General features: G+C 36.8%; 1 protein-coding gene across 5 annotated transcripts in view; it reads right to left on the bottom strand.

The window, feature by feature from the left end:
• The window catches only part of PKNOX1 (PBX/knotted 1 homeobox 1), a 50,187-nt gene that overhangs the window by 12,865 nt on the left and 24,372 nt on the right, over positions 1 to 12,950 (bottom strand). For all 5 annotated transcript variants that reach the window (XM_030477917.1, XM_030477914.1, XM_030477915.1 and 2 more), the window contains 4 exons: positions 6,101 to 6,271; positions 4,507 to 4,606; positions 3,332 to 3,429; positions 816 to 944 (listed from right to left, as the gene is read on the bottom strand). In XM_030477917.1, coding sequence (XP_030333777.1) covers positions 816 to 944; positions 3,332 to 3,429; positions 4,507 to 4,606; positions 6,101 to 6,271 — 498 coding nt within the window. The remainder of the gene's footprint in view (positions 1 to 815; positions 945 to 3,331; positions 3,430 to 4,506; positions 4,607 to 6,100; positions 6,272 to 12,950) is intronic.

The raw sequence follows: 12,950 nt of genomic DNA, 5'->3' as shown, positions 1-12,950 counted from the left end.
ATATCATTAAATTGCTGATGTGTAATTCAGAATAAAAAGCTTCTTATGGCTGACAGTCTTTATTAAACAGCGTGATCCCCAGGCAACACAGCATGTGATAAGATCTGATTAGTTATGCTGTTTAAAGGCAACATTGTATGAAAGTACTGAAAAGCATTTTCTAGTTAAATAAAGCTGCTCTGAACTAAACAGATGAAAAGCATATGTAACATAAGAAGCGTACATGCGGTTCCCCTGTATCATTTGTCTGTTGTGAAATATTTGTAAAAGACAAAATATCAATCAACTAAACATTGTGATATAACTTGAGACCTATTTATCCTTTCAGGGATAAGCAAAGGAAAGACACTCTATAAAGAGCACGCTTAGTACAAATTAGAAGGATTGTTGGAAGGAGATAAAGCCAGAAATTTTGACATTCTCCTCAAAAAAATAAAACAAACCACAAAACACAGGTGGAACTATTTTTTCTTGTGCCATGAGCCAGGGTGAACCAGTCATTAAGTTCTCAACACAATGAAATGAAGAAAGATCCTTTTTAACACTGTTTATTGAGATCATGAGGTACAAATGTAACATACTTATTAGAACAATAATAAAATCAATAATACTCATTAGAACAAAAATAAAAAAACCAATAATAAAAATAAAAAAAGACATCAAACTGTGGAACTACTTCAAATGACTCCAGGGAAAACTGAGATTATGCAAATGACACCAGAATAAATTCACCTTCTTTATGAAGCAAAATCGTAAAAGACCACATAAAAGAGTTACATAAAAACCTGTGACTTCTGATCATGTTCAGTCCTTACCCCTATGTGCTGAAAAAGCCAAGATCTCATCACGTTTGTGGCGTGCTTGGGAAGAACTCCTCTTTTATTTTTTGATGAGCCATCATCTTGATGCAAGATGCCTAGATCTTGGTTTAATTGCAACTGAAGCTGCACAGACAATTTTAGAAGAAATAAAGCAGTTAACACAGTAATAGCAGTATTCTGTATCAATGTATGAATAACTCATTTATAGAAGGAATGAAAAGAAATTAGGCTTGATGCATGCTGATTATAAAAAGCTACTTTATTTGCCAGGGAAGACTTGCAATAGTAGCTCTCCTACAGCAGCATTCCAAAATATCTTTATCCAGGGAGAATGCTGTATCAGATTTCTATAGTTTTCACATGTCATGTAACTTCTGTCTTAAGAAGTATAGCTGTTATCAGGTTATGTCTGTGATCTTACGACAATATCAAATGCTGGTTTGCTATAATTTAGAATAAAATCCACCTATGTAGCACGTCAGGTTAATGATCCTCTGCACTTATCTGCACTACCCTAGGGATTGCCTTGTCACCCTACATAGTCACTTGCAGATGTGAAGAGCAACTGAAAACCAAAATGCTGAATATACTTACTGTGTGCAAATACTAACAACGATGGAAGCTGTAAAACAGTACTGATTTAAGACTTAAAGTAAAATTAATTATTATGCTAGAGTTACAAACTAAGATGCTGAAAGTTCTTCTAAAGAAACGCATATAAATCCTCAAAGAGCAAGAAGATATATATGGTAGAACCCACAATGCATTTTATGACGCTCTTACTATTTTCCTAAAGGTTCCTATTTGTTTCTCACTTTTGCTTTCTTTTTCACTTCCTTATGGGTACATCAAATCATTTGCCTGTCAGTTATCTGAACATTAGGGATACATTCTTAAACGCTTACGCAGAGATAAGAAGAAAGAGTAAATAAACTGCATACGAGATTATATTTCAGACAATTATAATGGAAATAAATCTAAACCAGTTTCTTCAGACAATACAAAGCAATTTTTTCAAGCCCGTCATTATGTCTATGTGTTGTATGAAACAAGTTTTAAACAAGGTTTAAGCTATCAAATTACAACAAATATTTGGAGCATACTTTTTTTTTCCCCCAAAATAATGTTTTACATTTTAAATAATCTGCATGTGTATGAAGGTTTTATAATGAACTCTGAATAGCTCTTCCCCTACCTCCACAGCATTCTGAAACACTGAAAAAGAAGAATTTCAAGGATTTCCTATGGGTGACAAGGAAAACAGGTTCAAACCCATAGGTGGGTTTGGAGATTCCTACTAACATGAAGAGTAGCCACAGATGTATATATAAGGTCAAGATCATTTTCTTTTTATAGGCTATAGGAATTGTTTTCCAGTCACTTTTTTTTTTTTCTATCAGAGGAATAAAAAGCATTTTTCTTCAAAACCACTTCAGTCTAGGATAGTCATTTTACACATTTCTTTCTGAAAGGCATCTGAGGACAGAACTGCACGCATTCAACGGAAGAATAAAAGGCAAGTACATATATGCTACTGCCAATGAAAAGAAGGCAAGGATATTCTAAGCATACTTTTTTGGTTGGAAGGTCAGAATAAGGAAGACAAGAAGACACATAGTCAGTGAATTACCAACAGATTTTATACTGTGGAAATGGTAGCTCCTCATTCACACTTTTAATTGACTCCAGATTCCTGGAAGATTTATTTACCAGTTCCTGCTCCAAGAGAAAGCTATCAAGGTTTTCTGTAACTGAAGATGGTCTAGTTTTCACGTTTCCTTTTCCTTAGTTCTTTCTTTGAGCACTCCAGATCCAACCCTTAAGAGGCTCCCCAAATAAGAGTGCAAAAAAGATAAGTGGCCCTTATCTTTTAGGATACGATATAACAAGCCCAATGTAAGGATCTCCTATAGTCTCATCTGAGATTTTTGAAGCGTTTATGGCAAAATGTTTCTCAGCATAAATAAATTCCAAAATACATACAGTTTCACAGTACTGGTGGTTGCCATCATGATAAAAAGTCAAATTTCAGACAACAGCAGCACCACACTGTTATGCAATACAGTAAATCTATCCAGCCATGAACCTACCTCAACAATTAGAGAAGTTTCAATTATTGAAAAAAGTGTCTATTTAATTCGGGGGGGGGGGTGTGTGTTTAGTTTAGGGAGGATGTTTGTTGGGTTTGGGCGTTTTTATTAATTATATTTTTTTTCCTTTTATTTTTTTAAATCCACGTACACTTTTCTGCCACCAATAAAAAAAAAAGATACTTAACAGGTAGGAACTGTGATGACCTGTCACAGTAAGGAAGATCTGTCTGAGACTTTATGCCACCTTATACAACTTCTAATTCCTACAGCAGCGCTTGCATTAATTCTACATTAGTCACTATGTGTGTGTACACAGAGCTCATTCTGACAGTGTGTTAAATTTACACCAAACCTCTTAAAATCAGTGAGATTTATTTGAACCCAGAAAGGTATTCTGTGAAAGCACATGAAACAAACCTGAGAATTCTGGATCCGAATAGTCCCAGGTGACAGTGCTTGTGTCACCACTTGACCTTGTGGAGTGACCACAGTAACTGGCTGATACACTGTCCCTCCTTAATACAAAACAGCAACAAAAATTATAGGTAAGTAAAGGCCCTTCAAATGTTATTCTCTTTAAACACACAGACACACCCGCACTGCGGACAATACAACAGTTTTGATAATATATCAACTATTATCTTCTAGTAAGCAGGTAATATACGCTCTTTGCTACGCTACATTTTTTTCCATGCACAAAAATCCGTACAAAATTTCATTACGTTTCCCTGCATTTTAGGCATTCTGAATCTATTTTCAAAAGTAAATGCCATGAGCATGGCTATAAAATAGTTCATAGTTTTGTTTTAGCTGAGCTAACTCTTCAGCCAACATGACCCTCAACACCAATACCACACCTACGTGTGTCAAGTGGTTAGAGTGGTTAGCTGGGTGACACCTCAATATTCAGGTCAACCAAGGCGACAGAAGCTTCGTGAATGCATAGAGGGTCCTGGACACCAAAGCCACAAAGCACATATTGTGTCTCAGGATAACCTCTCTCCAAGTACATGCTGTAGGAGCAGACTGCACTGCTTTGTTGCATTTGTAGTCAAGGTTTTTCTCTTTTTCTATTTTATCTTGTTTCCAAGCTTAGAAGCAAGATAAGACATTTCAGTTCAAGTGTCATCTCCATAGAACAGTAAAACAACTTGGACATCCAGGTTTTCACAGACTTGTAGGTGTGGTTCCAAATTCCACAGGGCATAAGACAGCTAACAAGTGCAGTATTTTAGGTAAAGCATGTTTTTGTCAAAGAGAATTCTTTTCTTTTGGAAAAAGAAAGGAAAAAAGAAAGAAAATAAAAAAAGAGTAAACCACTACAGTTTCTGAAATGCCTTTTAACAAAAGTAGCGTTGCACAGAAAGCTCTCTTAATATTATATATATGTAAACTCCACTCACATATGCATACTTAGTACACATACAAATTAAACAAACGTTCAGAAACATTAAGGCATTTAACTGTGTTATAACAACTTTTCAGGTATTAAAGTTAAAACACATTTTTAAAGTATTTGTGTGCTTTTTGTAACAACTATAAAAGAAACAAAATTAAGAGCAAGGTGCCAGTTTTTCTTTACTGTGTCATACCTGCTACTGTTGCCATAGTTACATTTCCCTGCTGCAATGCTGATGCTGGCACCATAATCCCTTGGGGACTGAGAGTGCCTGCAATGGCACTTGGAATTTGCTAGAAAAATAAAACAATTAGTTGCTTGCATTTTTTTTTTTTCTTTTTTTTTGGGGGGGGGATATAAAGCATGCTTGTGTAATTTTGGCTCTAAAAATACATCTGGTGTTTAATCACAGGATTAACTTCAAAGAAAAAAAGACTTTCATTAGAGGTTCATCATTACCTCCATTAACTTTCTCATTATCACCAACCATTACCTTTGCAAACCCTCAAGAAAGCAACTGTTAGAAAAGATGTAAAACTAGCTTGGAGAAATTTTAGTAGAGGAAATGATTCTAGGCATACAGATACTAAGAGAAACAGTTTCCAAAGGTACAAGGGAAAAGGGACAGATGAAATGAACCCTTGGCGTTTTCATTACAAGCATCAAAGCTTTAGAATTTTAGCTATTACCTTAATTCCTTCAATTTCAAAATAACATGTTAAGTATTCAAGTTGCCCAATATGTTTTATTCTGCTCAGCATAGTTCTTACTCACCCATGACTATGCAAACTGTTACATATTCCTTAATATTGAATAATCTCTATTGTTACCAAATGGTAAATTCAGTTCCTCCTGTCTCTACAGAAGACTGTAACAGATATACAAAAATCGTCTTCTAAAATAAGTTGCTTTTGTCTGATTTTAGACTCTCCTTTCCACACTTCCAGACACCAAAACCTCAGTAAGGAGTCCAGACAGTCCAGACTTCTTTACAGTGAAGATTAAGTCACTGAGGCTTTTCAGGATACATAGCATCAAACACATCAGCAAGTCAGAGACCACTCATCCCTTAAGACTAGATATGTAGTAGGCACCCTGATGACAGGGCTTACTTTCCAGCATCCAATAGCAGAAGCATCAACCATAACATACTAACTGCTGTTAATTAACTGTTGTCAATTTACTACAAAAGATGCAATTGGTTATTGCATTTAGGTAATGTCAACAATACATAAATTGGGCTACACATGTATAAAAATGGATACTGTTCATAACTGCACAGTTACCCCAGGTGATATGCAATGATGTATCTCAAATACTGCAACTACAACCCATCAGACATTGTGTATTTGTTCCAGAATACAGATGGTGTATAAAAAGTATCAGTCACCTCAATACTTTAATGAAGTAGACTAGACTAAGGAGACCTTCTTCACAAGGAATTTTTTTTTCTTCTCCTTTGTTTATCCTGTTTCCTAGCCTTCTTCCAACAAAATAGAAAATCCAGGCTATTCTGAGTATTTCCATCTGCTAAACTGAGGGAAAATTATAAAAGGAAAACAGACCAAAAAAATGACTCCATGCTTTGGCACATTTCAATAAATTTGTCCATGAGGCAGTGGCACGCAAAGGTGCACAAAAAAAATTACAGCTCTTTCTACTCCTAATCAATTTTGAGAAAGCGAAAGAAACAGCAGAAACTCTGTTTGCAAACTAGTAGCAATAGAAGTGGTTATAACTTCCTAAGGAAATCTGAGCAAAAATACACATAACTATTTGAAACATACCTGAGATTGCACAGGTGAATAAGGACTTCCAGGCTCTCCGCTTAATAGAGTTTCACTGTTCATTTTTGTCTTCAGGCAGGCAATGTAACGACTACAGAAATCCTTGCAGAGTTCATTAACCTTTTCTAGCTCAAGCAGATGGATACGTAGAACTTGGATTGCTTTTACCATCTAGGAAGAGAATTGGAAAAAAAAAAAGTAGAAAAAACCCCCAACTGTTATTCAAAAAAATATTTAATGTGGATTTAAGCAAATACTACTTTCCAGTAACAAAGACTATCCAATTAAAGCAGTATTACTAATTGCTAAGTGCTGACTAGAGTTCCCTAGCTCTGACCATTATGCTCGTGAAATGTGAAAGATCATGTTTACATACAAAACCTGTAGCCTTCCACTGCGTAAGTAAACTACCATAAACAAGAAACAAAACACAACAACAATGTAACCTTTGTCTCTGTCACACGTGACTCATTAGGCAGACAGAGCATAGTTAAGGTGCACAAAGGTGTACATGGAGCACGAAATGAGCCTGCATGCCCATGTGATCTTTACCCCCATCATACAACTCTGGGTCATACACCACACAAGACTGAAAGTGAAGGTAAGTAATCCCATCCACACATACTATTTGGAAAGCATGGCTGAAACAGGCTTGGTAGGCAACAGTCGTCTTGAGCCTCATATCAGAAATATCAGGTTCAGCTCCACATTACACCCTGATCCAAGAAAACCAAAAGCATACAAAAGAATTTGAGATACACTGAGAAGATCCCTTCTGTAACTTAGCATAAATATGTCACACAGATTGCTAGGGAGGGTAAAGGCCTACCATCTCGCCTATAATAAAAACACAATAGTTTTTATTTTTCTATAAAATTAAAGAGGTCCCAAAGTTCATAACATTGTCCAAAAAGCTTGAAGTAATCAAACAGTTCTTCTGTCCTAGAGCTCTGACGTTCCTCTGCAATTGTATGTCAAAGATTAACAACTCTGGGGTAAAATCTTGTAAGAAAGGAGACTGTTTCTGAAACACAAACCATTAAACACAAAGCACTAAACCCAATAACAAATCCATGTTTAAACAAAAATTGAAGTACAGGAGATACGCATGTGATGAGAATACTTATGATGCTTCTGCGAGAAAAATACTCGTAAGCTTGGATAGCTAATGGTATTACATACTGCATAAAAATAGCTTAGGGGATTGTAAGGGTCATGGCAGAAGATCAGCAGCTAAAACCAAATCCAGATGGTCTAAATTTTCATGAAGCAGTAGGAAATCCAGGACATTCAAATATGTACATAACACATTGGCAAAGTAATTAATTTTTATACAACATGCTATCCTCAACATTTACTTGCTATACTAGATCTCCAAGCAAAATATCCTTCAGTTTTATGAAACTGAACAGATTTTCATTTTGAAACACAGTGCAGAGCTTGCTTTTAGCATTATTTGGAAAAATTTGTCCTATGTTAAGGGTCATTTACCTGGCCAGAGCACTAAATCCAATGACCAGAAATGATAGCTTACAAAGCAATGCACTTATTACATTTCTTACTAAAGAAGGCAACTGGGAGCTGAAGGTGCCTGTGTTCAAAGCACCTGAAGGAGATCAAGGCAGACAAACATCTTGGTGTGCTCTTCTCCACCATGATGACTTTAGCTTTCATTGTGACAGATCTTTTCCCCGTTTTTTTCCAGTAGAACGTATTCCGGTAGTACTGCATTCACCCAGTGTAGACAATTGTACGTTAAAATGAACAAGAGGAAGAAAAAATGAAGTGATAAAAAAAAGGAAAGAAATCTTACCCTCTTATCCCTTCTCAGGGGTAAAAAGAAAAAAATAAACCAATATATATCTTTACAAGCACCGCTGCAGAAAAATCTGAGCTGTAGACTTGAGGCAGTTGATCCAAATTAAAATCTGGCAACTCATACAACCTGTGACACCAAAAGTCTTCTAAATAGTAAGTGCAATGGCCTAGCGCTGAGGTATATCTGCTAAAATAGCCCTCAGCAGTGATGACTGTTTAAACTGTGTTTAAGTACCTTAAACATAACCAAGCTAAAATCTGCAAATTTGACTAGGTTTTAACACAAAACAAAAAGGACATCTATGTTTAAAGATATTCTGCCTGTGTTTCCAAGACAAAAAAGCTTAAATTATAAAATTCTTCATGTGTGGCAGACCAAAAAGAGCACATACATTACTGAATGCCTTAAACATTCAGCCTCAACTGAGGCAACAGAAAAATAGGCCTTTGGGCACATAGTATTTGACCATATTAGTGATTAGTTTCGCTCAGTCAGGAGGGTTGTTTTCTTCCCTCTTAAACCAGAACCCATATTTATACTATCAATTTATCAGCATTTGTTCAGAGGAAAAATAAAACTCCTTTCTTCAGCTTAGATTTAGTTTCAAACTGATGGTTGGTACTTAAAGTGAAAATTGAATCAAAGTCAAAACTAACCATAACCCAAGAATCAGTAACACTACCCAGGTTTCTGCAGAGCCACACACAGTCACACTACTCTTACAGGAAGCCACGCTACTGCGGTTAGGAAGGCAAACAAAACTTTGTATATATGCCATGCCTGTCACCAGGACTTATTTACTCATTTACAGCTATGCTAATTGTGGCCATATGGCTCCTGCTCTCTTGCAGCACAGGTGGACCAAATTTTGTTGGCAGAAGTTCACTTTTTCCTTGAAATATATATAAACAAACAAACAAAAAAAACAACCCCCAAACCCAAAAACTCCTCGTAAAATCATCCTTGTTGAACAAAGGTAACACAGATAAATGTTTCCAGACAGATCACAGCAGCAGTAATATTTCATTCCTATGGTCTTAAATTTCAAACCTCAGAAATCTAGAACAACCATGAACAAATCTGCAACAGAACAATGAATTTTTATAACAAAACTGATTCAGCCTTGTCAGCTGTAGAAATAAACCTGGAGCACCATTTCCAGAGCAATGCACAAAGACAGAAGTAACCATGATATATATGTATATCATTGAAACCGTTCTATTGAAATAAAGGTAATGGTAAACTACTTAGCAGAGAAAAAAAGACAAAAGGTTACTGAAAAATTTTCAGTTCTTACTAAAACTCCTACCCAGAGTATATTCTCATATAAATTTATCATATATCAATTTTGGAGACATCTTTAGCCCTAAAAATGCTTTAGATTGTGCCTGCCTCCTGTCTTTTCAGTGCCTCAAGCACACGGTGCAAAGGGCATAGAACACACTATGCACTTGGTCATAATCCCCAGATCACCTTTGTTTATCTAAAACATATACGCATGATTTTTTACAGATTTTGGGGCGCACAACACAAGCATCTAGCAAATACAGATGGGGACAACACATATGAAAGAATCTCCATATACTGACAACTAATCTTCTCACTCAAAAAACAACCCCAAAAAACCCACCCCAGTTACAATATGTACATTCACAACTCCCTTACATTCCTGAGCAAATCCTTCCGGGGAAATTTAGGTCTTCAAGGGAAGAACACAAATTCTGGGAGAAGGGTATTTTGTTTTCATTTGTTTTGATTTGATAACCTCTCTCCCCTATTTTGCGTCCCCAGCTATGAGACATTGCTAGGAAAAGTATGATTTAGAGGTTTATGAGACAGTTCTGAACGTTACAATAGTAAGAACACTTCTCAGCAATGCAAAAGCATAGCTTGTTCAGTGAAGAATATCCAAATGACATCAGCTGCCTTCACCACCACTAGCACGTTTCCTGACAGAACTAAAAATTCAGGATAGTCTTTGACAAGAGGGTACTGAACCAAAAATCCTTGGCCCAAACAAAACAAGAAACTCAGAGGTCTTCAAAAAAGGCAGTGTCCTGTTCAAATACAAAGGTAAGAGTATATTTAACACCCCTTGGTTTGTATTGTTTCCTGAGTTGATAAAGCCGTAAGCTATGTGCTCTGACTTCACAGCTGGCCCTACTTTGTGTAGGAGGTTGGACCACTGCTCTTGAGCTTGTAATCCAACCTGAAATCATCCTATGGCCCTATGAATGTGGGGAAATGTATGAAGCCACCCATATATGCAAAGAGTTTACTCTGAACAGAAGCGCTGAACAGAAGCTCTAAAAGAGGTAGGAACCATCCTGAGGCACCACGATGTTTCTGTAGGGGCTAGGTTAACAGTAAGCAACAAAGAAGTGTTAAGTACTGAATGCCTTAAGACATAACGTAATTTGTGAAAGCTCTAAAAGTTATCTGCAAACACTCACGCTTGAACAACTTCTTAGACATGGAGGAACCTGCCTGTGTAAATTCCTAAGCACAAAAGGATACTAATGGAGAGCAAAGAGAAGTTGGTTCATTGGTTCTTTCCAAGATCTGTTTTATCTGTGAAAATGAGATAGAGATGTCAAAGGGTAAGGAGCTTCAACAGATGATACTCCATGTTATGGGGCTACAGCTGAGCATGCTTCCAGAAAGAAGCATGTTAAGAACCTAGATATGGTTCTTAACAGCAAACATATCTCTTCCGGTACTGATGCTTGATATAAGGACTAAGCTGGATGCAAAGTAACAATCCAAAAAGATATGGAGGAAGTAAAAGCTTAGGGAAAGGAAGTATATTTCCACTCTAGTAAAAAAACCTTAAAAATCTGCAACATGAGGCCATGAAGGTTTCTGCAGAAACCTTCAGCTTCCACTTCCCTTCCCACAGGGACTAGGATTTGAAAAGGGGAGATCTGCAGCACTTCTTGCAGCTAATCAGTACCATCAAGTTCAGAGAAGATCAATGGAGACATAAACAGCATGAGCTACCAGGAATCATAAAAGAGAACTAAATTGATGAAATCCAGAAGAAACCTACAGAAGGCATTCCAAAATAGAGGATAATTCTGGCTCAAATTACATGCTGTGCCATGCATATCTAAAAAAGCTAAATATTCGCTGCACAAAATCATAAACTTGTACCTATCTCTTTTACCCCTCCTGAACAGTCTAATCTGTGTGGTTAGAAGTCAGTGAAGCTGGAAGGGAAAAGTTTCAAAGTTCTCTTTGTAGTCAACAGTTCTTGAAGAGTAAACATGTAACTACCACAGAAAAGTCACTTTCTTTGTGTTTTTACTAGGGATGGACTGGAACTGCTGGGAGAGTTTCAGTCCAAAGACAACTACCTCTTCTGATTGGAAGATGAATCTGCATTAAAAGTAAAGACGTACCTAGAATGTCAAGACAGCATGCATCTCAGAGCAAGCTGATAAAATCTGTCCAGGAGCTAGCACTGAAGCTTCTCAGTTTTCTTTCAACAGATCTAGAATTGAACTTTGCATTTTCCTACAATATGCTCTTCCTAGGAAGGAAAAGAGGCATTATACACCTCTCAGACAAAGGAAGAGACAGTAACTGAAATGTCACACTTCAGGGATGCCATAACACAATTTTGTGGGGTTTTCAGTGCTGCGAGTTTTGAACACAAACATTGCAATTCCATTACATGAATGTACATATAGAAAAACAATAGGAACATAGCAATATATCAAATAAAAATATGCTTAATCCAGGTCATTTCACAGAGTACCTTAAAAATTTGTCTAAGGTAAAAAAACTTTCCATAAGAAAGTGCCATTTTTTCAACCTCTTTCCAAATGCTTCAAATCTCTTCTGAGAAATTCTCAGTCTTCTAAATATGCTGCAGCCTAATACCAAAGTTCTATCCCAATCCAGAAGCCATCATTATTTATAGAAATGTTCTCATTCATTTCACTGCAAACACCCTATTTTGACAATGTGCTTGACAAAGTCAGACTTAGGAAAGACTGCAAAAGTAAAAGCCCTAGTAATGCTCTTTCTGTGTTGACCATTACTCTTTGGCATGCCGCCTCAAGATGATCAACTGACACTGTTGGAGTGGTTAACTAGAAAGAATGGAACCCCTCCATCTACATAATAAAAAAGGATTGAAACCTGGTTTACAGGCCAAACTTAGCAATACATGGATATCCTTAAAATTAAGTTTCAGGTGAATGCTACTTCTATTTCCTAGTGCCAAACTCCTTTATACTACTAATGCAGGAAAACACCACTTAATTTAGAATGCAAACCACAATATCAAAGTAACAGGGTAATCCAGATTGTATCTTACTAAGAGCTATTCAAGTTAGGAAAAAAAAACCCCACCATACACTGCCCTTGATGAACGTCCTTCGTAGTCAAACTGATCTAATGCCTGTGCCATCCAGATTAACATTAGGTCATTCTCTGGATGAAAATTAAAACTATTCCTTTGGAATATGCAATGCATTTCAAATGAGCGTGCAATGTCAAACATTGCCAGGACTGTAAGAGGCCCTACAGGCAGTATCCGTGACCCTTCACAGTTTCTGGTGAAGGGTGTTGCCTAGTCAATTAGTCTATAGGTAGTATGGAGCCTGAACTGATATTCTGCTATTTTTGAGCCATTAGTTTAAGCTCAATCACAAAAACTGTGTAACTGAAATCTATATGCCATTTCCAAAATAAGTAAAAGGAAAAAAAACCCAAAACAGCTGAATTAGAGGCCAACTATGTAACTGTACGCAGGCCTATGACTTTTTGGACAGGACTTGAATCTGGCTCTTTATAGTACTATAATGTTCAGTTCACCTGAGTTTAGCTCTAGCTCCAAGCTGAATGATTATTACGGAGCAAGAATTTACACTTCATTTGTTTGACTCTGCTGGGGTCAGATTAGAGCACAGGTGGAAAGCAACTGGTTGTCCGGCCTACCTGCTCCAGCCTTCTGGCTCATTCCAATTAGCAGTCTGCACTACCTTCTCCTTTCAAACAGATGGTTGACTTGTACTGGAGTTA

Source organism: Strigops habroptila, chromosome 2 (assembly GCF_004027225.2).
Source record: "Strigops habroptila isolate Jane chromosome 2, bStrHab1.2.pri, whole genome shotgun sequence".
Taxonomy (NCBI): domain Eukaryota; kingdom Metazoa; phylum Chordata; class Aves; order Psittaciformes; family Psittacidae; genus Strigops; species Strigops habroptila.
Note: the sequence above shows the minus strand (reverse complement) of the source record. Positions and strands in the feature narration are given on the sequence as shown.